This window comes from Homalodisca vitripennis, chromosome 7 (assembly GCF_021130785.1).
Source record: "Homalodisca vitripennis isolate AUS2020 chromosome 7, UT_GWSS_2.1, whole genome shotgun sequence".
NCBI classification, from domain to species: domain Eukaryota; kingdom Metazoa; phylum Arthropoda; class Insecta; order Hemiptera; family Cicadellidae; genus Homalodisca; species Homalodisca vitripennis.
Genome location: NC_060213.1, coordinates 139,284,691 through 139,309,001, shown reverse-complemented (window position 1 = coordinate 139,309,001; position 24,311 = coordinate 139,284,691). Strand labels below are relative to the sequence as shown.

The following is a 24,311-nucleotide window of genomic DNA, read 5'->3' as shown; positions in this document are numbered from 1 at the left end:
AGGTTTAGTTTACTTCCAACAAGATGGGGCGCCGCCACACTTCAGTTTGCGTGTGCGTGAGTCACTGGACGCTCGTTTCGGTAACAGGTGGATTGGAAGGGTTGGATATTCCATGGCCACCAAGGAGCCCTGGTATGACTCCGTTGGACTTTTTCTTCTGGGGGCATATCAAGAATCTTGTTTATGCGGAGAAAATTCGAAATGTTCGCCATCTCAGGGAACGAATAGTGAATTGCGTGGCGTCCGTTCCCCCAGACATGCTCGCCAGGACATGGGAAGAGGTAGAATACCGTTTCGACGTGTGCCGTGCCACTAACGGAGCTCACATTGAACTTTACTAAGTTGTTAAAAAATCTTGAAAATGTAAGCTTTCTAATCATGTATAAAACATGTATGTACGTTTTTTACTTTATTAAAATATTTTGTCTTAAAACCCCGGAGTTCTTTTATAGACACCCCGTATATTTATAAACATTCCAATGTTGAAGTGGCATTGCCGTGGGTATGAATAAATATAAAACTTGACTTACCGCATCCCATTATGTTTTCCAACATCTCATCTTTTTTATAAACTTGTATTTGGAGTCATATATGTCAAAATAATAGCTAAAAAGCTATAATAAAATCTATCTTTTTCCGAATGAACAGGAAGGACTATTCTACAATCATGTTCATATATAAGTTGGGGTCAGACTTATATACTCGTATTACATTATGGTTTTATGTTTTATGATGAGAAATTTGCGATTTTTTCAAACTTTGACTACCTCATTAGATCACTATAAATATAATACTTTCTTTATAAGTAAGGGGAGTTTATGATGAAAATAAGAAGTAAATTGGAGCATTGTTCTGTAATCTAGAATTTTGTATCAATAGTAGTAAGTAGTAAACTAAGAATAATCCAGTATGCTCATAACGCAACTGGGTATGCTCATATAGTGGGTAGGGTTGATAAATCCTAATATTGTACCGAGTTTTGTCTCATTTTCTAGCTGGAGTCTGCGTCCGTCTGAAGAGATCCAAAAAGTTGGTGACGAAAACGTTCAAAATGTAGCTACTCTGCATCGTTTCGACATCAGATATACCAAGATAACAGGTTTACCTAAGTAGCCATCCAATATAATCTAGACGAAGGAATCTTTTATCATTGTCTCATCAGGTTGATAGATACGATGAAATGGAGCTGAGCTCAATACGCTATTCATATTGAACCAACCATTGCAACCGTAACTGCGTTAATTGCAGAAAACTGTTGCTCTGCCGTACTTTGGGATCGTGTTTAAACCATCGTCGTGCATCTACTGAGACAATGAGAACATCTCTTCATTACACTGGATGGCTTCTGGGTAAACTAGACAGACCTCTTTTGTAGTCTAAGTGTCTACGATGTCGAAGCGATGCAAAGACATTGTTTTGAGCGTCATCGCAGCCAACCTTTAAACGGACGTGGATTCCAGGTTCCAGGAGTCAAGTATATGGCAGTGTCAGATTTCAGACTCTGCACTAAGCGGAAGGTGAAATGAAGCTAAACTCAGTATGGTGTTCGCTTTGAATCCAGTTGAATTCATCAGGTTTTAATGTTTTAATTTAGCAATTTGAGTCTTTTTGATATTCCCTTTTCTAACAATAATTAAAATTTACGTGTCTCATGCCTAAACTATCCACAAGAAGAAAGCCTTGATTGGTATTCTATAAAATATGTTAATTAGTTATACTTTATTTGATATTAATAGTACACCAATTTTTAAAACTCTTTAATTTATGTTATATTCAGTAGTATGATTTAAATAATGTTTTATTACATAAAATATTACTGAACGATTTTAACTGATATTGAGTTTTATGTCCTACATGATGGCTATTTTGGAAGAAATAATAAATTGCTATCATGTAAATTCATTTAATAATAAATTATTGAAGATATACAGAGTCTCAGAAGCATAATTTTAACTAACTTACTTGCTATTTAATGTGTTATTTTCTATTTACAAGCCACAAATTATTATATCAAAATTATTACACGTATTATTTTTTATACTATCTCAATTTAAGCTCTTATTTTCAGATGATAAATTGTTGGAAATGGTCCAAACAAAGAAAATGTCCTCTGACAACTAGAGCTTAGTTTTAGTTTCGTATGGTTTTAATATTCATTAAAAAACAATTGTTTATAAATTTAATTAAAAATATATAAATGAGTCAAATTGGTAATGTTGGCAAGTTGAGAAACGTCGCCATTCGTGCTGTCTGCTCTCCATTTAGGCTTTTGGGCAATAACAACAAAAACAAAGCCGGCAATACAACAAAAGCGTTTTCTTCGGGAAGAGGTAGTTTCTTCAGAATGCAACAGAATAATAAAGATGAATATGCAAATCCCTACCCCGACTTTGACGCAAACAACGGTCATGGCATTTGGGACTTGTCTTCAAAACAGGTAACTAAGTACATGAAATATATTACTTCAATGAGCTGTTATTCCACTGGTGATAGGCCAAACAATACTGTCTTTTTCCCCTAGTAAGGCCTATTGTATTTCTTCATACAGTCAAACTGTATAATACCTAATGATTGGTATAATTGATCTTAAATTTTCTTGATTTGAGCAGAAAATGGGGAACAGAATAAAACCAATGCTCACTTAGCACACATAGGCTATTTGTACTAATGTTAAGTGATTTTACGAAATAAGCTATGTAGCTATGAGAATTTGAGTTGACTCTTAAACCTCATGTGTGTTGCAACTAACTTACTGTTTCTGGACTGGCTGCACCAGATGCAGCCACCACGACAATCGGATCATTGAACCAAATTATCAATAAGAAATTCCAAAACTGTTCTGAAACATTCTAACAATAGCTATTTACAATTAATTATTGACAGCTGTTTTTAATGTATTATATTGCAATTTAAAATTAATTTCAGCAAAATAAAATCATTCGTCTGGTATTTGGCCACAAGTACAATGGCGAATATGCATCATTTCTGTCACAAGCTATCAGATATGTTGATCCTCCAAAATAGTAAAACATAGTGAAGTTATACATTGCTTATAGTTACATTTAATAAATGCATGTAGCCTAGATAGTTTTAAATTCATCATTAAATTGAGAATATTTCATTATAAAAACATAAATAAAGTATATTATTATTGGAAATGCCAATAACATAATTCATTTAGACATTTTTGTTTTTTTTGTTTGTTAGAAGATAATCAGAAATATCGATGATTGATAGTTGTGTTGGCCGCTTAGTATACTGCAGCCATTGAACCGGTTTTTTTCCGTACATGTGATATAAATTAGCCTATTACTTGATAATTGTATCAGCATAGCTAGAGTTGTGATTCATTATTTTGAAGTTCGTAGCTTATTCAAGTCTTTCTGAATAAAAAATACTATAACTATATGTTCTTGGGGAGTGTTATTCACAAATAAGTCCTAACAATTTTTGTTTAAATATTGAAAGTGAAACAATAATTTTATTACTCTATTTATGTATGTGCCATATTTCACATTATCAGTGTTATGTATGATCAATAGCTTATCGTAGCATTCTGTGGTTCTTTATCATTGGAAGTGTCTCATGTAGTATGCTTTCTGAACTATGTGGATAACCATGACTCAACTATAGTATGAGACACATCATTGCAAGCCTGGCCATATGGGCAATTACCGCACCCCTCTTAACCCCTCACCTTGCGGCATTGCAACATTGTCATATCAGCTGAGGCGACGTAACGACAACGTCTCGCTTTGTTCCGTTTGTTTACATTGATTTTGTTCTTAAACGTTCGATTATTCTGCATGTTTTAAATTTTATTATTATATTTTAATCACGTTTTGTGTCAAAGTATAAATACGTCTTGTGAAGGTAAAAGATTCAGGAAGATAGATGAGCAATAACCATCGCTCGATTTTTGAATTCAATTGATCATCTCATAACTAGATATTCATCCGTTACAGCTAGCAACATCATGCCACAACCCAGGCTTGCAGTGACATGTCTCGTGCTATAGCGTCAGTTTATTTCCAGGCTATTGCTGCAAATTGTACTGGAAACAATGTAGGTATACCCGAGTGTTCTGTTGGGTATGTGAGGAATTAAAAATGTTCAAAAATGGAATTATTCATTTTTTATTAAACATTGATTTTAAAGATTGAGAGTGAGTGTTAGTTGTGTGCTTGTGTGTTGTTTTCAAATTGGGAAACTGAGATGTTTCGGTGTGATTAAAAGTTATCAGGTGGTTATAACTGCTAAGCAGGTTATAACTTATATACTTACTTACTAAATTAACCTGCTATGGGCAGTCAACTCTTTTGACCACAACTGCTGATTTAGTGTGATTTTGCTTATTACTTCCTCTTTTCACACATTTTTTTGGATGAGTCCATGGAGAGATTGTGTAGGTTTGGAATGACCAAGGAGTAGTCTCTGGCATTTTTCTTTTCGTAGAAGAAAGGCCGTGGCCTTTCCACTGTATGCGCCAACTCTTGCCTTATTAGTCAGCTGCAATCTGTTCCATTAATTAATTGGATTCCTTTAAAAGCTACTAAGCTATGTTTTGTTTATACTATTAAATTAATATTAAATTTTTCATAGTGGATTCTCATGAAAAAGATTTATTTTAAAGATGTTTGGATAGCTCAAAAAGAAAATATCTATATGCCTACATATGCCGAGAGCACTCAAAACATTTCTACAAGCATGGTCAAAATGACCGCAAGCATCCACTGATGTTTGATTCCAAGCACCCATTGGCAGTTTGCAATGTGTCCGAATGTCTCATATGGCAGCGTTGATCATAGAAGTTGGTCACTGGTTGGACATAAGTTTCAACCTTTTCAGCTAACCTGTACAGACATATGCTTATTATTGTAGTTTCAGTTTAATATCTATCAACTGAAGCTGGTTCTGCACAAGGAAGTAGAAATATTTCAAGAATCTAATAATGTTAGCATTGTTTCAATATGGTGTAAACCAGAAAACTTATTAAACTGGTTACTTGATTACTTTAGTATTGCCTGGAGGCCACTATTTTTGGAACAGTTTTTCTTACCGGGGACGTAATAAAACTGCATTAGATAGAACAGACTTTATTTGACTTACTATGATAATTATATGTCATTATGACAATCGCTTTTTGTTTTCTGCCTCCCAAAAGGGAGCGATGTTGGCGAGAAGGAGGCCAGATCTTTCTCGATGTAAGATAACAGTGGAAGATCTGGAACATGATCATTTTAGATTGGGAAAGTACCAGTCAGAAATGCCCCTGGTCATCAGTGTGGGCTTCAGCAACGCCACTTCGCACTTAACACGAAAAAAGAAAAACATCCCTCATGATAGTACCCAAAATTCAAGCTCAAATCATGTGGGCGCTCGTAAAGGTTATCTTTAACATTGGTACTACTCTTACCATATTTATGATAGCTTAATGTAAACATACTTATATTGTGTAATAACAAGTAATAGATAGGGACAAAGTGACCTCCTCACCGTCATTGCTTCCTTTTAAGAGGCAGAAAACAAGAATCGATCATCATCATGTCATGTAATTTTCACAGTAATTTAAATAAAGTCTGTTCTTTCGAATAATGTAGTTTTTATAGGTTTCCGGTAAGAAAAACTCTTCCAAAAATAGTGATCTCCGGATAATAAGAAAGTATCTAAAACTCTCATGGGACTGAACTCCGTTTGAAATTAAAACTCTAGATAACTTAAGAAAGGAACTTGAATACAGAACAACGGCCGGTGAACAGAACCTCACCAAAAGTGGTGACCTCCGGATAATACCAAAGTACCATTAGATGTTAGTCCATTCCTACTTTAAAGTTAACTACTATTGAAGATTGGTGGTTTGAAACTGTAAGGCCAAATTATTTCAAAAGTGTAATTGGGTAAGTAATTTCTCGACAAGGTTACAACTGGAAAACGTTAGACACTGGTTAAGCCTAAGAACCAAAAATGAGCATGTACTGGAAATTTCAGCACAGTTGGCGAAAGCACATTTAAACATACCACTATGTAACACAAACATACTTTTACATGCTGCACATAGGCCTACTATTAATCATGGTGGCGACTGGGATAAAGATTTTATAAGGAATATATTTTTATTGGTTTTAGACAAACTAAAAAGTATTGAATGTGCTTTGTGTTGTTTTGTATTAATGAAGATAATTCATTAATTACATTAATTATGTTGTTATTTGTATCCTTTCAAGATGTGTGAACACTTAGTGCTACAAAAATTTTTATCTAACATGTTTTATGAATTTGATTACTTTTACGTACCATAAAAGTTGTACTTTTGAACTGGACTATTTAATATTAGTCATTTCTGCATGAAACAGTATACATTTTGATACGCTAGACAAAATTTGGAACCTTTGGGCTATTTGTAAATATTTTCAAAAATATGTTTTACCATACAAAATCATGTTTTTTTATTCATTTTAACTCACCACAACAGATTTCTGTAAAGGAGTTTATCATAATACAGTCCATGTAAAATAAGTACAAGTGTTTAATGAGATGGATTTATTCTGCGAAACATTTTACGTTTTCGTGCTGTTTATCAAATTTCCAAATGACACTGGTCAGTAAGGTTTAAAGATTTTGGATTATAAGTATAAAGTAACAATTTGGAATATTAAATTGTTTACATGTCTAAACACAAGTTGATGTATTGATTAGTTGTATGATTCTAGACTATTAGCTGATCCCTAAATAATTGAGTAAACATGCAAATAAAGTGTGTTGTAAGTTTCTTAGAAATAAAATAGAACTACCTTACAACATGTTGCTGTTATCTCTATTCTATATAGCTGTACGTATGTTGACATTCCATTAATTGGATGTGTGAATAATTGGATACTAATCGTGTTACCAGTTCATATTTGACTGACTAGCAGCTCTACTGTACTGATTGTTTATGAGGTGAATAGTTATGAGGTTATAATTTGTCCCGTAACTTTTGTAAAGAATTGATTTTATTCAGTAAGTACTTGATTACTATGTTGGTTTCAGCTCGACAAAACGTTAGTGAATAAGATCCAAAGTGCAGCGAACCAGTTTACGGAGACTGTTAATACAGAAGGAGACCGGACAAGTGATTACTCTGTGTATACCGGCATCACTGGAATTGCTCTGCTAAACTTCTTGATTTCACAGCGTTTCAATGACTCAAAAGCGTTGGCGGTGAGTAGTTCATACTTGAAATACAGAGAAATTATGTAAAAGAGTAAATATTGACTTATAGAAAACGTGTATATTACATGCATATTGACAATCATATACCTATTACTGTAATGTTACTCTTTTAAATATCCATACAAACTACAAGATCTTATAAATGAAACAGTTGATCTAAACTCAAGCGTGATTTAGATCAAGTGGATTTTTACAAAATGAAGTCAAAACTCGAATTATTTTGTTTACCCTACGACAAACCCGTTCTGTTGACGTATCAAATGATTTTTTCCGTTTGCTAAATTTCTAGGAATATTTATTGACAATAATTTAACATGGAATTCTCATATTGATATATTTCAAAAAGGTCGTCTAGAGTAATTTTTTTACTTAGTCGTATTATAAATTGTGTACCTGAAAACTATGTAAAATTTGCATCTATGCTTATTTTCAATCAATAATCAAATATGGCCTAGTATTATAGGGTAATAGCACTAAAATTAATGACATCCTTATTCTGCAATAGAAAGCTATCAGAGTAATAACAAAATCACAACCACTAGAACACTGTAAACCACTTTCTATTAAGCTTCAGTTGCAAACTGTTATTAATTAATATATTTTTGACACAGTATTATATATTTTCAAAACATTTTGTCATTTATTTGACTAGCAACTTGCAAAATTAAATACCAGAAATAAAAATATTATTGTTACTGAGCATTGTAGATTAAGAAGAAAACACACACACACACACACACACACACACACACACAGAGAGAGAGAGTCTTGTTATAATTACTCAAATGATTTACAACAAATTACAATATCTGGTTAAGAATTATCCAACAAAACGGTTCAGAGTCAAACTGTATTCAAACTGTATAACTGGCTTCTCAAAAACCCATTTTGTGAGTTGTCAAGAGTTTTCAGTATGGAAGACATTAACGTTTAGATAGTTTAGTTTTATAAAGTATCACTACTTACTGTTTTTTTCTGTATAACGTTATTAACTTAAAAAATACATGTAAAAAAGTTTATTATAATAATACTTACCATTTTGACTATTTCACTTAGATGTATGATAAAACTTTGTCAATGCTTTCTGTAAAATGACATTAAAACTTTATTTATTACTATATGGTTATAAAGATGTAAAAGCTTAAAATATAAAACAGTAATTATTTTTTGTGTGAACCTTTTTTATATTGTGATAATGTCAAAAAATTTAGTAAAAATGCTTACCCATTTTTCACCAAATAAGGCTGAAGTATTTAAACACTGCAAATGCAAAAAAAACTAAAAAAAAAATATATATATTTAGTTTTTAGTAAATATACGAGGTCCAATCAAAAAGTATCCGACCTCGTCGTGTATCGCGGCTTCTGCTGCCAATAATGAGATAAGATTTGTTGCGACAATAGTTCCTACTATGATAAGGAAAGGTACAAAGTCTTATCTTGATCCCCCGACTGGTTCGCCGGAGACGGGTCATTATGTACTGATAAGTCAAGTGCGCGTATCGGTTTTCTCTAACTGTGAAGATGACGGAAAATTCAGCTAGCATTCGAAAATGAGGCAATGAGTGTTACGCAGATTAAAGAGTGGTATAACCGTTTCAAAAGTGGTCGAACCTCGGCAGAAAGTGACGCGCGTTCGGGCCAACCAAAAACAAGTCGAACTCCGGAAATCATCGAGAAAGCAAAAGTTTTGATCTGTGAAAATCGTCGAATGACTGTGGAGGAAGTAAGTACTGAGTTAGATGTCAGTTTCGGATCAGCTGAAGCAATTTTAACGGATGACTTGGGATTGCGCCGGGTAGCCGCAAAATTTGTGCCAAAATTGCTGACAGACGAGCAGAAGGAACGGCGATTGGATGTTGCCGAGGACATGCTGCAATGTTGTGAGGATGATGCGGACTTTTTGACATCGATAATAACTGGAGACGAAAGTTGGGTCTATGGATATGACCCTGAGACCAAATTTCAGTCATCATCAACAAAGTGATGCTTACTGTTTTTTTCGACCACCGTGGAGTTGTGCACCATGAATATGCCCCTGAGGGTCAAACTGTGAATGCACAGTACTATTTAAGTGTCCAACGTCGTCTCCGAGATGCGATTCGCCGCAAAAGACCTGACTTGTGGGCGTCTCAAAATTGGCGGCTACACCACGACAATGCGCCAGCTCATTCTTCCCAGCTCATTCAAACTTTTTTGGCGAAATACGGCACTCCGCAAGTTCCTCAGCCTCCGTACTCTCCAGATATGGCTCCATGCGATTTTTGGCTCTTCCCCCACCTCAAAAAACCATTGAAAGGCACCAGATTTGAAAGTCGAGAAGCAATTATGAAAAAAACGACGGCTGATCTCATGGCGATGCCGAAAAGTGATTTTCAAGACTGCTTCCAGAAGTGGAAACGTCGCTGGAATCGTTGTGTTGCTTCTCAGGGTGCTTATTTTGAAGAAAATTAACGCCAGCTTTTTTCAGGTAACTTCAGTTTTACGTTGCACCAAAAGGTAGGATACTTTTTGATTGGACCTCGTATATTTTTTTTTATTGCTATTGTGTAAAAGCTAATTTGACTAAATGCTCTTGACAGAAAGCGGACGATTTGCTACGTAGAGCCCCCATGAAAGTACACAAGAGCCGTATAACCTTCCTCCAGGACACAGGCCCAGTGGCTGTAGCCGCTGTCGTGGCACACTACCTCGGCAAGGCTTCCGAGGCCAAGAAAAATGTCTCCAGGTAGGCTAAATAGCATTTTTTAGTGTATCAAATATTTAACAGCCATACTGCGTTTCACTTTACATTAAAACAGAGTATGCCAATGGTGTAGTTTAGTGGGTACAATGGTTATCGCAAGATAACTGGGACAGGCAACGTCGAACGTGGCTGCTGCTTGGATGGGTGACCGCTGAGCGATCCTGTCCTTGCAAGCAGCCCGTCTGCCCGGCTGTTGGTGGTGGTTCGGGAGTCACCTTTAAGCCGTTGGTCCCCAGGTTGTGTTAGAGAGGGCTTCTTAGTCCTAACTTTGCCTGATAAAAAAATACATCTTTACTTTACTTTTTTAAATTACATATCAATATAAAAATTACCTGATGACAGTAGACTTACATTAATACTTACTTACATACTATACTCATGTTTATTACTAGATCAATAAATAGCATCACCAACTGAAACAATATTAATTTACAATATTTAATTCCTTCTTTTAGCATGTGTTTATGTATAAATCTTTAGTTTTGTTTGCAAAAAATATCTTTTACTTCATTGATCATCCATTGGTATAGTACTACAAATAGAAATGTTTCATTTCGTGATACTTTATCATATGAAATAATCACCACATTACAGAAGATACAAATTATTGGTTTTAAAACATTTTAATAATGTTATAACTGTTTTACTTAAGGTAGGTACTGAAGTTCAATGCCCAATCCATCAGGCGTTTTAGAAAATTACATTTGAATATCAATAAAATAATTTGTTTAAATAAAGTACAGTATTTATGTATTATTTATTAACCATTTCACCCCAATATTACAATAAATTCAATTAATTTATGCCTGTTTATGAAAAAGTTATAATTTTCATACTATCTGCACTTGTCATCAGCTGTAATTACTCATTAGATGCTGACTACATGTAACATGTTGTTCATGTTCTATTCCAATTCATGTTGACAGTTGTTTATGACTCGTTACATTACGTCTTTGTTTGTTTGGTTATATCCTAGTGGTGATTTTGGTTGTATGTGTGTTTTGGTTGTTAGTGTTTTTCTTTTAAAATGAGTAAGCAAAATTTTAGTGATTTACTATACTGTAGAGTGCTACTTATGTCGGCTATGTGTTTCTAAATTAACCAATAAATTCTGTAGCATAAGGTAAAGAACGCAATCATTTATGGAAATAAAATGTTGAAGTATTATTAAGCAAAAATATAGGGGGAAATAAACATTATTACACAACATGAGATCATGAGAAATGATCAATTTTACAGATGACAAGACAAAGAGTGTTTTAAAAAAAAATGCACACTCGTAATTTAAAAAAAGGAATTGTCTTATATATTATAGTACTAGCTGTTACCCGTGGCTTCGCACGCAATCTTTAGAACCAAAATCCTTATATTACTTAGTAAAAGCAGTTATGATGTAATATAATGGGAGTCCTATAACAATTTTAAAAGTATGAGGGGTATCCAAAAAGTAAGTTTCCCTGTTCTGTAAAAAGACGCGTACGTAACACAGCGTGCAGCTGTGGGCGGGGATATGTAGCGCGGTTCGGTTTGCAACAGGTGCGCCGGTCACTGGCCCATTGTCACGCTTCTCAGTCAGTTGCTGCCCAAACATCATGGAGACTCCATTGCGTTCTGCCGCCAGTTGCGAAGTCCGTAGTGTTATTCGTTTCTTGACCGCCAAAAACGAAACTGCCGTTGAAATTCATCGTCAGTTGTGTCAAGTGTATGGTGAACATGTTATGTCCGTTCAGATGGTCCGTCGTTGGCGTGCAATGTTTTTGGAAGGAAGAGAAAATGTTCATGACGATGAGCGTAGTGGCCGACCGGCCAATTCTCGGCAACCAGACGTCATTAATGCTGTACGAGCAGTTATTGACAATGACAAGCGAGTGACTCTCGATGAAATTATGGATAAACTGCCGTCAAGTGTTGAAGTTAGCCGGTCATCTGTGCACAATATCACGACAGAAGATCTTCAGCTTGCAAAAGTGTGTGCAAGATGGGTGCCTCGCTTATTGAGCAATGCCCATAAACAACAACGAATGGCTGCTGCCCAGTCTTTCTTGCGATTGTTTGACGATGAAGATGAAAACCTTTTCAGTAGAATAGTCACTGGTGATGAAACATGGATTCACCACTCAACTCCAGAGACCAAACGCCAGAGTATGGTGTGGCAAAAAAAAGGAGAGGCAGCTTCTCAAAAAGCCAAAGTTTTTGAGTCGGCAGGAAAGGTAATGGCTACAGTTTTTTGGGACTGCCGTGGAGTGTTATTGATTGACTATCTTCCTCGTGGCGAAACCATAAATGCAGAAAGGTATTGTGAAGTTCTCACCAGACTTCGGCGGGCAATACAGAATAAACGGCGCGGACTTTTGTCGCGCACGGTTCTGCTTATTCAAGATAACGCCCGACCACACACACGCTGCTCGTGCAACAATGGAACTTTTGAGGAAATTTAAGTGGGATGTTTTTGGTCATCCTCCATACTCACCAGATCTTGCGCCTAGCGATTTTCATCTGTTTCCGGAGCTGAAAAGACACCTTGGCGGTCGGCGATTTGCCAACAGCGATGACCTTCAAAATGAGGTGGATACTTGGCTTAAAAATTTGGCGGGTGAATTTTGTGATGCTGGAATAAAAAAAACTACTTCCTAGATACCAAGAGTGCTTAGAAAGGGATGGTAACTATGTAGAAAAATAAGGTATGATGTAAAAAGTTAAATAAATGTGTTTCAGTTATTTTTTGAGTCTTTTTAACTTTTTCATAATTAATGGAAACTTACTTTTTGGATACCCCTCGTAAGTAGGCATACATCAGGTAGATATTATTTAAGTTCATGGTAAATAGTATCAGAGTTTAACTTAGTTATTATATCATGTTTGGCATGTGTAGGAGCATTTCTGGTTCTAATTAATTACATACATAACGTCACAGCTGAATCTGCCCGATCAAGAAAACACAAATCTCGGATCACACGTCTCGGAAACTTACTTCGGTCAAAAAGCGTATATTTCCAGTCCTTGTCATATATTTCGGGTCTAAGATATTTCCAGTACCATAGTAAAGTTTGCCTTGTTGTTCTGATGAAGAAAAAATATATATACTTATGTAGGACTGAGATGCCTACTTCGGTTAAAAAGTGCCTACTTAAGACCGTTTAAATTCACTTACCTACTATGTCACAGTTTAGCTTGCCATATTGCCTCGATCAAAATACTATATACGTTCGATTATCTAGTTCTCGGAAATCTATTTTGGTCAAAATCGTGTTGACATAGTTGAGTTTGCCTTGTCCTGATGAAGAAAATACAAACATAAGTAGGACAGAAAAGCCTATTACGACCTAGGGGGAAGTCCTACCTACTTCTTATGTACTTTTGATATAAAAGGAAAATCTTTATTAAGGTTATGCAACATTCCAAAATAATCGTAATTAAAGTTTTGCGTTACACTTGTTTTTTGGACTGTAACCAGGGAAAGACTGAATCGTTGAGGCATGTTAGTATTCATTTTTCTGTTTTTTCATAAGCCATTGTTAAAATGTAATATCGTAATGTCAAGGAAGCCCACCAGTTTAAAGTAACTTATGTGAAAACATTCATAACTTTGTTCATTAATGTTAGTTTTATAACAGTATTTAATGCATTAGATGATTTTAATTCATCATTGGAGCAATCTGGAGTGAAATGTATATATTAATGTTTTATTTACTATCTGTATTACACTACTGATCAAGCACTGTTTACTTATTATTGATAAAATTTAAATGTAAACAGATATTTCAGAAAGTTGTCGAATTATATCTGTCAACAGCTGTTTAGTGCCAGTTTAATTTGAATTATGAAACGTAAAAACTAAAATTTTTTCAGAATTCCAAAATATTCCAGATAACTTTTCTTAACTTTTTCTTCATAAAAACCTTCCTTGGATTTCAATGGACATTTTACAAAAAAAATTAACCAAATTGGTCCAGCCATTATCGAGATGAGCGCTTACCAACACATTTCACCATTTATTTTTATTTATTAGATATGAAATGTGGAAAACTGGTAACAATCTAGACGTTTTTTGTAGGACTATAAATATAAAAATTGTAGTAATTGCAATGTGTACAAACTTGAGTAATAAAAAAAGTCAGTAATAAATGTTTAAACAAATTTTATTGTTTATGCCAAATTTCAATGTTATTCAATAATTTGTTGTGACATTGAAATGTTTTTTATTTAAACATTCTAGATTTTTAGTACTCTACTAAGTGGTGTGATGTGATCATATATACATGTAGCTTAACATTAATGAAATCGATTTGTGTGTGAAATTCAATTTTTTAAAACAATTTATTATTTTATGTGGAAATATATTAGTGTTACTCCTAACAAGAGAATGTGGCTACACATTATAAATAAAATATAATTAAATTCATTGTTGTAATATTAACTTACATGGTGGCGCATATGTCAGTTTCCCCAGAAGAGAAATTTAAAGGCGTTATAGGTTAATTGAATAAAACACTTTTAGGCAAGAAAATAAATTCATGATATGAAATTACTTACATATAACCATACAATGTTATAGCAGTTGTTTGAAATGTCCACCTTGATTGTGTATACACTTAATACAACGACTGAGAACAGAATCACAAATTTTTAGCAATAAAGGTTTATCGTTATTAACAAGTTCAAATGCATTTCTAATTATGTTTCTGAGTTCGTCAAGTTTTTGCGGTTTTGAAGCATACACAGCCTCTTTTATAATACCCCATGCAGTGAAAAATCACATCGGGTCAGGTCTGGCGAGTGCGCAGGCCAATCGATTATACCACGGCGACCAATCCATTCATGGAATGTGTTATTTCAAAAATTTCTAACTTGGATACCGAAATGTGCTGGCACCATCTTGTTGCCAGATGAACGAATGAACATTGAAAACAAGATTGATTCTGAGCTTGGGAACTACTACTTCTTGCAGCAACCGTAAGTAACTTTCTGAGTTAGCATTTCCTTGAAGAAAATAAGGACCAATCAGTGCAGTACTCGAAATACCTCCTCATACCATAACACCAGGTACAATGAGTTCTGTTTGGATTATGTTATGAAGATTTACATCTGACCAGTACACACGCAGTTATGATGATTAACGCGTCTATTTAGTTTGAAACATGCCTCATCACAACACAAAATTGATCGCAAAAAATTTTGATCAGCCTCTGAGCGGATAATTATTGTCTCACAGAATTCCAATCGCCTATAGGAATCATCCTCGTGAAGCGCTTGGAGTAAAGATGGATGGTATGGCTTAAATTTTAATTGCTTTAACATTCTTTGTACGCTTCTTCTTGATATTTCTAGTTCAGCAGATGCCTTTCGAGTCGATTTACTGGGACTGGCTACAAAAGCTTGAGCAACTGTCTGCAAGCGGACATCCTCGCCAAAAAGGGAGCAGAATCCACATTGGTGGGGCCTGAGCCAGGTTGTGGGATAGCCTTCTCCAACATTAAAGCTCTGATCAAAGATTGGGAAAAGAGGACAAGATACAAGAATTGGAGTAGAGCCTCGGGTTTAAGAATATCCAAAATGTTTATCTCTCCTTATGCAAAAGGGTGGATAGCTCTCCTAGACCAGAATAAGGAGGATATAAGACTGATATTAGGAATGTTGACAGGACATGGCCCTCTGAGGAAGCACCTTTTGAAGGTAGGCCTTAGTCAGAGCAGCGAATGTAGACTCTGTGGAGAAGAGGAGGAGTCAGCGGAGCACATTTGGTTGGATGGTCCTGCCATCGTAGAGACTAGGAAAAGATACTTGGGAGCATATCTCCTCAGCCCCAAGGACATTAGAGAACAGGAGCCCTTAAAATCTGATTGGTTTTTGCAAAAGCCTCGGTTTTTAAGGGCACAAATTAAAGTAAGGGAGGCGCAAAGGTCCTTTTAGGACTAAGTGCGGGGACAAAGTGTCCTCTTCCCTCAGGAAGGAAAAAAAAAAAAAACTGCAGGTTTTCTTTGTTGCAAATTGATCGTGGATGACCACACTTCAGGGCATTTAAAATGCTTTGTGTTTTCAAATTCCTTATTTAACATCCGCATATATTGTTGAGTGGGTATCATGACACCTGGATATTTACTACTAAATTCTTCAATTATTATAGCAGTATTTTTATTATGCTTCCACCACAACTGAGTGATGTAAACTTGTTGTTGGGTTGTAAACATTTTAAAAACACGCAAACAAATAACAGATGCAAAGAGCATCACTTTACACTGACTATCCATTTTGTCTGCGACTGGACAATAATCATGATCTGTGAAATACAAACCTTGTGAACCACCCCTTAGGTTCCTTGCTACACTATTCAGCTGATCCTAATTGTAATTTTCAATTATGATGTTCTCCAGTTCAGTGATGTATGTTGTTGCAGGCTCATGGCAATTTTGGATGATGTAATCGCATCTAACCCGGAGACCCCAGACGAGTGCTTGTATGGAAGAGTTGGTTACCTTTACTCCTTGCTGTTTGTGAGGAAACACCTTGGTCCCCAGTCTATTGACCCCGCTGCACTAAAGAAGGTAAGCAGTGTAGTAGAAACATGGTGATGGGCTTGTACAGACGTTTAACACTTTGACTGGTGGGTTTTTCCTCAGTAAGAGTGCCCTAAAAAGTGAGTTTTAAATTTCGAATTTTGTTTTTTTTAGGTGATTTGGGGTTTACTGCAGTAGATGTGTTATGAAAAACACTCAATTAAAAATTTTTTTTTGTATTTGTACAGAAATTAATTTAACAACCAGTACGTAGAAAAAGTTATATTTACAAAATATGAGAATAAAATAAAATATTCAGCATTTTTTCATAAACATACTAAGGTAAAGGTTAGGTACAAGTTAGTAACAGTACACAATTCTCCTTAGAAATCTTTGTTGGTACGAAAGGTGCGAAAACATTCGGACACAAAGTGGAACGTCACAATACTGGCACACCGTGTCCCGGCGCCGCTGCTCGCCGACGTTGGTCTATCTGAACATGTGGCATGCTCTCTTTGGCTTGTCCTTCTTATCTGTAGCAGGGGTGGTGGCAGGAAAATGCCAAGCAGTAAGTTTCAGGGAAGCATCTTAGCCAAAAATTTGTCTGTAAGTCTTTCTCGCACCAGTTTACGTAATCAGTAAAATTACACAAACAGCCACGTTTATTTACTCACGGTAAATACAACAAAACGTTTACAATCAAGACAACCAGTAACATAAAAGTGAGGTTACAACCTGTATTCACTACACAATAGAATCAGCTGATTACTTGGAAGAACTGATTGAATACCGTCATATGGTCTTAAATACCATCAATTGGGTCTGAAAGAAATAAATAAAAGAACAACTGCGATCTAGTGGGAACAATGAAAACTACTTGAAATGGTTTCTTATTTATTCCGTTAGAACGCACTCATATTCAAGCGAGAGATTATTCATCATGAAACATTATTGTGCAGACTGTTTAGCGTCATAGCCTTCCCGCACGGCTGTCGGGATTCTTCTTCTTCTTCTATGGGGTGGCCTAATGCCATGCACTGAAGGGCATTTTGCGCACCCCGGAAGCACACCATGAGGCCTACCAGTCTATGATTTCAGCAGTTCCACAAACCGCTGAAAACAACCTATCAGGTCCTCCGGGGGAAATTCACCACCCTTGTCCAAACTACCAAAGGTGGCATACCGCTCCCTTGCTATTGAAGGGCAATCAAAGAGCAAGTGCTCAGCAGTTTCATCCTGCTCATCACATATTCTACAGAGCGGATCCTCCTGAAGGATGCCGACTCTGTGAAGATACTTCCTCAGGTGACCATGTCCCGTGATCAGATCTATAACCCAAGAAGACATTGATCTATTTAGTGAGAGAATGTCAGACACCACTCTGGAGGGAGGCGACTGTAGTACCATTCTGCTGGATGCAACCTCCACCTTCTCTCATGTTAAGCACAAACCCATTTCGAGACAGCCCCAAAGGATTCACACCTTGGAATACCGCAGAATGGTTGAGGGCCTGTCATAATTGACGCTGAGCCCCGGTTGGCCAGAGCATCAGCTCTTTCATTCCCAGGGATCCCCTTATGACCAGGAACCCAACAAACAGTCACACTGTTGATTCTGGCAAGGGAAGAAACGACTTGATAGCGATCCCAGACAAGTTTGTATTTGAACACATAAGAGTCCAGCGCCATTAGTGCTGCCTGACTATCCGTGAAAATATTGATCGTCTTGCTCTTATATTGCAGACGAAGATTCTCACGAGCACCTTCCATAATGACTACGACCTCCGCCTGAAAAACTGTAGGATAAGGACCCATAGGGACCACCAGCTCCCTGCATGGTCTCACCCCCACAATTCCAGCGCCTGTGCCGCTTTTTGTTTTAGAATCGTCTGTAAACCATTTAAGCTCCGCTGGTGGAAGAGGTTTCCTTCCCTTTGACCAATCGTCCCTAGGAGGTACAATCCTAAAGTGTTTGTCAAAGGAAATCTTTTGTGGCATCTGATTAGAGATCATGTGCTGAATGAACATCCTCCTGAATCAGGATGCTAATTCTACAGTGCCCACTGCTGCAGCCCGACCAGAGTCCCGCTTGCTGAAGACAGTAGGCACTCCTCCTGGCCATAGCCCGAATAACCAGGGAGGCTAGGTTGAGACAACAGTCTATTGCTGCACCCAGCGCACTAAGAAAAGCCCCAGTGATAGCAAGGCAGGCCATCCTTTGGATGCCCACCAGAAAAGCTACATATGTATATGTTGTATTTGACGATAGTTGTTCTGAAAAGCAGTTGTTCTGTATGTAACTGAGAAACGCTTGATGAAAATAAAGACAACATTATTATTATTATTATTACATAGGCCTCCGTTTTTGGCCACCAGACAACAGCTCCATACATTAGTGCAGGTCTGACTACGGAAATGTAAAGCCAGTACAAAAGCCTTGGCTTAAGTCCCCAAGACCCAGTTATCACACGTGTGCATTGAATTAAAGACCATTTCCCCCTGGATTATTAGTCAAAGGGTTAAAGCGGCCTTTGAAATGTAGAATGGGAACTCTCTGGAGATGATTTCAATTTCCAGTGTTGATTCTTATCATTCTTCTCTAAACATTGACTGTGCAAAGAAGACGAATGACACGTAGTGGGCCTATATGCTAAAGTGATAGAAACCTAGAAAATGTTTACTAGAAGACGTGTGCTAACTAATCTTGACTACACGGGGTTTAATCATATATATTTTATATTACACAGTAGATGTGATTTTATAATTGGGGTAGGTGGAGAAGCTTAATTTCTCTTCCAACAAAATGCGTGTTCTGATGCAACAAAATCTGCACTCCACAATTAACATTGGTATTCACTTTTTATTGAAATATTAAATACAAAACAATATATTTATCTTGTTGTGAGATTGTAATTTCTTATACTGTTAACCAGTTATTTAAACAAACTAGTTTAAATTTAGCCTATTTTGTAATCACCAATTTCCGTTACAGAACTCTAGCAGCACTGTAAGATTTCCTGGCAGTCGGTGGGGGCTAGATTGTGAAATACTTTCTGTACGCAGGTGGTGGGTGCTGTCCTGTCGTCAGGCAAGTCTCGCGCTGCCCTGCTCCGCAGCAAGGTCCCGCTGGTGTTCCAGTGGCACGGAAAGAACTACTACGGCGCGGCTCACGGTGTCTCCGGCATACTCCAGCTCCTACTACAGGTATAGTCTGACTCTGGTGGTGTTCTCAGGTGGTAGCCGCTGTGGTGAAGTCAGGCCGAGCCCGCGCGAGAGAGTATCGCAGCCGGGTACCACTGGCTTACGAGTGGTATGATGAGAATTATTATGGTGCCGCTCACGGAGTGGCCGGCATCCTTTACTTGCTCTTTAAGGTAAGCTTGTGGCAGGCTTGAGTGTGTACAAAGTGGAAACAAGTGTTGCAGTAGTAATGAAATCCCAATGTAAAATCTAAAAGTATAAAACCATTGATTTACATTCCACCAGCTTCTTCTTATTGGAATATAATACTTAATTATAAAAAAACACTCCAATAATTATTAAATTTTATTTTTGTGATGCTTGCCTTTCGTGTTCGAGGAACACATCATCGGACCCACATAACAAATAAAAGTGGTTACAGTAATAATACAAACAATTGAGTACCTAAATAAAAACAAGTCCTTAAAAATACAAAGAGATAAAATTGTAAAGACCCTGAAGTATGTACATGTAAAAAATAATATTTAATTAGATTAATGGCAGTAATGGTGAATTTTGGAAAGGTCATTATTTACTAAATCATTTTGGTTCTGTACAAAAATCGTTTCTTAAGCGTCAAGGAATTTTTTATTCTGGATTTCATTTAATAATTTTATTTGTGAAAAGCAGTGTCCAGTTTGAAGTGCTGTTTTACTTACCATGGCCTATCTTTCCTCTTGTTAATATTTCAGACATGCTTCATGTTCCTTGACTCTCTTTTTTATCTTCCTTTTTGTTTGGCCACTGTACGTAAATTAATTTGATGAATTCCAGATTTTTCATCCATTTGTATTTTTAACGACGTGTGTTTTTATTTCAGTACTGAATTCTTTGTATCATTACTTTAACCACTTTTATTTCAGTTATGTGGGTCTGATGATGTGCTCCTTAAATACAAAAGGCCTTACAAAAATAAAATGTAATAATTATTGGAGTGTTTGTTTATAAATTAAGCATTGATTTACAGCTATAAAATAACCTGGGTTAGATTATATTTTATTTTAATGCTGAGTATTTATAAATTTTTGTGAACTACTATTCGATCTAGTGTTTCTTTTCAAAGTTTTTAGTGTATTAAAATTTGTTTATATATGGGTTGCAGAAATCAGAGTATGTTTGAGATTATATCAGACTCTTAATAGTAACCTGATTATTTAACTTTCATAATTGTGGGTGGCTTACCTAATTTTTATTGTCTGTTTCGCTTGTCATCAGTTGTACGTTGTACTATCGTTACATATGTATAATGATGGATCATGAAAACTGGCGTGATTTGACGATTTGTTCAATGATTGTGGATATAACTCAAGTGATAGTGATGGATGTGTGAAAAATGCCAAGTGCCACTGCACCTTTGTTGGTTTTTGTGCAAAATTGTTTCAAAGCTCATTATACTTTAATAAATTATTAAATAATGAAATACTGTAAATATTACTATGTACTATGAAACTTGTTTTAAGTCGACGGCACCTTTCTCTGAATGTCGCCATCTAATTTTAAGACGGCAGGCACTTGCCGGTCAAATTAATTCAACCCGCACTATTATTGGCGTAATATTATATAAATATATTACAATAATATAACAACAGAGTGTTTATTTCAGAAGAGGGCCTGTGTTAGCAGTAGGGTACAAACAAACAAAATCCCAAAAACCAGTATACCTTTTGTCAACAGCTTGTCATGCCCAAGACCTATGGGTTCAAAGTCACCATGAGGCTGTAAAGCCATACATGATACAGCAGTACTATAATTTATACATGGGTGGAGTGGACATGAAAGATAAATCCATCTTCACATATCATGTTCACGGACCACCACTCGCTATTGGAAAGAAATCTTTGATAATCTCCTTGACATGGCAATTTTTGACTCCTTCATCTTATATTCAAAAAACACAGACAAGCCTATGCCCAGAAGAAAATTTGTGATGTTTCTAATTGATGAACTCACAAGAACAGCACCAGAAGAAGTAGCCCCTCAGCCTGCTCCAACATCAGTAGAACATTTTATTGTTGTGTTACTTAACAATACCAAATAGGCAAAAATTCAAATTTGTGCATATCCATGTAAGTTTGTATAACATTATGAATATATTCACAGAACCCTATAACCCTGTATATTTATGTGTTCATTACTAAATTTGCTATAATTAGCCTATTATGAAATTGTTCTAGAAGTAATACAATAATAACATGTGGATACTTTGATATAAAAAAAATATTTTCTAAAATATTTTTTTCCCTTTCACAGGCTGTTGCAAAAAGAAATTTTTTTTAAATTTTAATTTTTATATAATCATATTCTGTGCTTCTTTACAAGAAAAATTATGTATAATACTCTATATTTAAACCATTCTTAAGAGTTTTATGAATTCTGCAAAAAAAGACTGCAAAACCTATAAAAACAGGTGGACGTTGAGGGAAATATGATGGACGCTCGGAGGGTTAATGACTGACAGACAGACATGTACTACACGGCTTTTTGTTCTAATTTACAATTTTGAGGTAGCCTATGTAGTTAATTATATTTTTCCTGTATACAATTATTATTGACTACTATAAAAACAATGTTAAAAAATTTTTAACTTAGATTAAGCATCCTGTTTTTTTTTTTTTTTAATTTTGATTTGTATGTAATAAAAAAGCGATATATATATATTTATTTATTTATTAATCATCATTTGTAGACAGGGGATTAAGTTAACAGAATTACACTTGGCTATCACTAATGTGTCAGCGCTCAGATAAGACGGATCGTTTAGAGATAGTGCTCCGGTCTCGACCATAACCTACAAAACTCTTTCAAAACGTGCCGGTAGTTTTTATTTGCGGGGTTTTTTATTCGCGTTATAGGCTATTTGATTATCTGTTTTTATATTCACCTCGTTTTTTACAACAACAGATATACAATGGCAAACTGTGGTATTTGCTTAAGAGCTATTGGTAATAAAGTGAAGATACAGTGCAGTGACTGTTTCAAGGAATTCCACGGCGTTTGCTTAAAAATGAGCAAGGCGGATGTGGAATGCATCACCCAAGATGGATTGGTTTGGAGATGCCCACCCTGCAGTGAAACGCGGAGAAAGAGCTTAAGATTTGATTCTGAGGCACAAGAGGGTAAATTTACTTTGGATGATTTAATGAAAAAAAATTAATGAAATAGTTGAAAACCAAAGGAAGCAGGAGAGCAGTTTCAAACCAGTCCTATGAGGCCTTAAATGAAAAGCTGGAAGAAGAAAATACAAAAAGTGTGAAGGAGCAGGACTAACACAATTGAAAAATGCTTAAAAATTATAGATAACCTGATTGATGAAAATAGAATACTGAGCAAAAAGGTGTCGGAGTTGGAAAGGCGTGTGGAGGATATGGAGCAATACTCCAGGATGAATACCGTCGAAATCCATGGTGTACCGATGCAGCCGAATGAAGATGTTGTGAGCGTCGTGAAGGAGGTTGGGAAGGCCCTGGGACTTTAACCTAACCGAATCAATGATCGATGCGTGTCATTCGGTTGGGCAAGAAAACGGGTCCGAATAACTCGCCGCCCGGAAATATTGTGAAATTTGTGAGACGTCTCGACAAAGATGAACTGTTGCGAAAACGCCGTGTGAAGAGGGACTTCTCGACTCGGCACATGAACTTGAACGTGGATAAACCCGTATACATCAACGAGGCCTTGTCACCGGCGAGAAGACGTCTGTTCGCGATGGCGCGGGAGATCAAGCGGGACAAACAGTACAAGTACTTGTGGGTGCGAGGTGGAAAAATCTTCCTTCGTAAAGAAGAATCTGTGACAATTACAACAGTAACATGTCAGGCTGACCTTGAAAAACTGTAAGTTTTTTTTTCTAACCCATTTTCACAAAACAAAATTAGATGTAAGCTAGTGTTTTCATATCAATGAGGAATTTGTTTTTTTATAATTTGTATTTTTATAATGTATTTGTACCTTTAAGTTTATTTTCTCTTTAAAAAAAAATATAGATAAAAAATTTAAAATCATTCATAAAAATATAAGAAGCCTAAGAATAATTTTGATTTTTTTCTAGCTGAAGCTATTGCGAATAATATTGAGCCAGATATAATTATTTTATCGGAGATATGGATCAATGAAATAGAATCAAATTTTTATACAATACCGGATTATTATAACATTTTTTTAAGTGCAATGAAAACATATAGGGCTGGTGGAATTGCTGTTTACATTAAAAACACATTTGTAAACGTTAAATGCCTAGATGTGAAGTGCGATACAGCTGACATTCTTTTAATCTCTTTTGAATTTTTTAAATCAAACTTTTCATTTATTAGCAATATATAGATTAATTTTTCACTCTGTGGAAGTATTTATAAATGAACTTCGACAATTTTTTTTGTAATCTAAATATGAATTTTAAAAATATTAGAAATTTAATTTGGATAGGAGATGTAAATATAAATTTAGTGGGAGTGAGGGAGTTAAATGCGGATACTGACAGTTATAGAACAGTGATGGCAAGTAAACGGGTTTGAGTGTTTAGTCGAAGAGCCAACACGAGTAACAGATCAGTCCGAGACATGCATTGATCATGTTTATGTCCGGGTGGGCCAACAAGAACACGGTTTCTGTGGATGCCGCGGTT

General features: G+C 35.9%; 1 protein-coding gene across 3 annotated transcripts in view; it reads left to right on the top strand.

Moving 5' to 3' along the window:
- Positions 1 to 1,501: 1,501 nt before the first annotated feature.
- The window catches only part of LOC124366413 (lanC-like protein 2), a 46,499-nt gene continuing 23,689 nt past the window's right edge, over positions 1,502 to 24,311 (top strand). Inside the window, exons 1-6 of one of the 3 annotated variants that reach the window (XM_046822951.1) lie at positions 1,502 to 1,687; positions 2,266 to 2,437; positions 7,030 to 7,200; positions 9,794 to 9,939; positions 16,352 to 16,499; positions 19,514 to 19,654. In XM_046822951.1, the coding sequence (XP_046678907.1) occupies positions 2,345 to 2,437; positions 7,030 to 7,200; positions 9,794 to 9,939; positions 16,352 to 16,499; positions 19,514 to 19,654 (699 nt within the window). In that variant the 5' untranslated portion in view covers positions 1,502 to 1,687; positions 2,266 to 2,344. Of the gene's footprint in view, positions 1,688 to 2,088; positions 2,438 to 7,029; positions 7,201 to 9,793; positions 9,940 to 16,351; positions 16,500 to 19,513; positions 19,655 to 19,683; positions 19,825 to 24,311 lie in introns of those variants that run through there. The other 2 variants (XM_046822950.1, XM_046822949.1) reach the window with 2 other exon arrangements.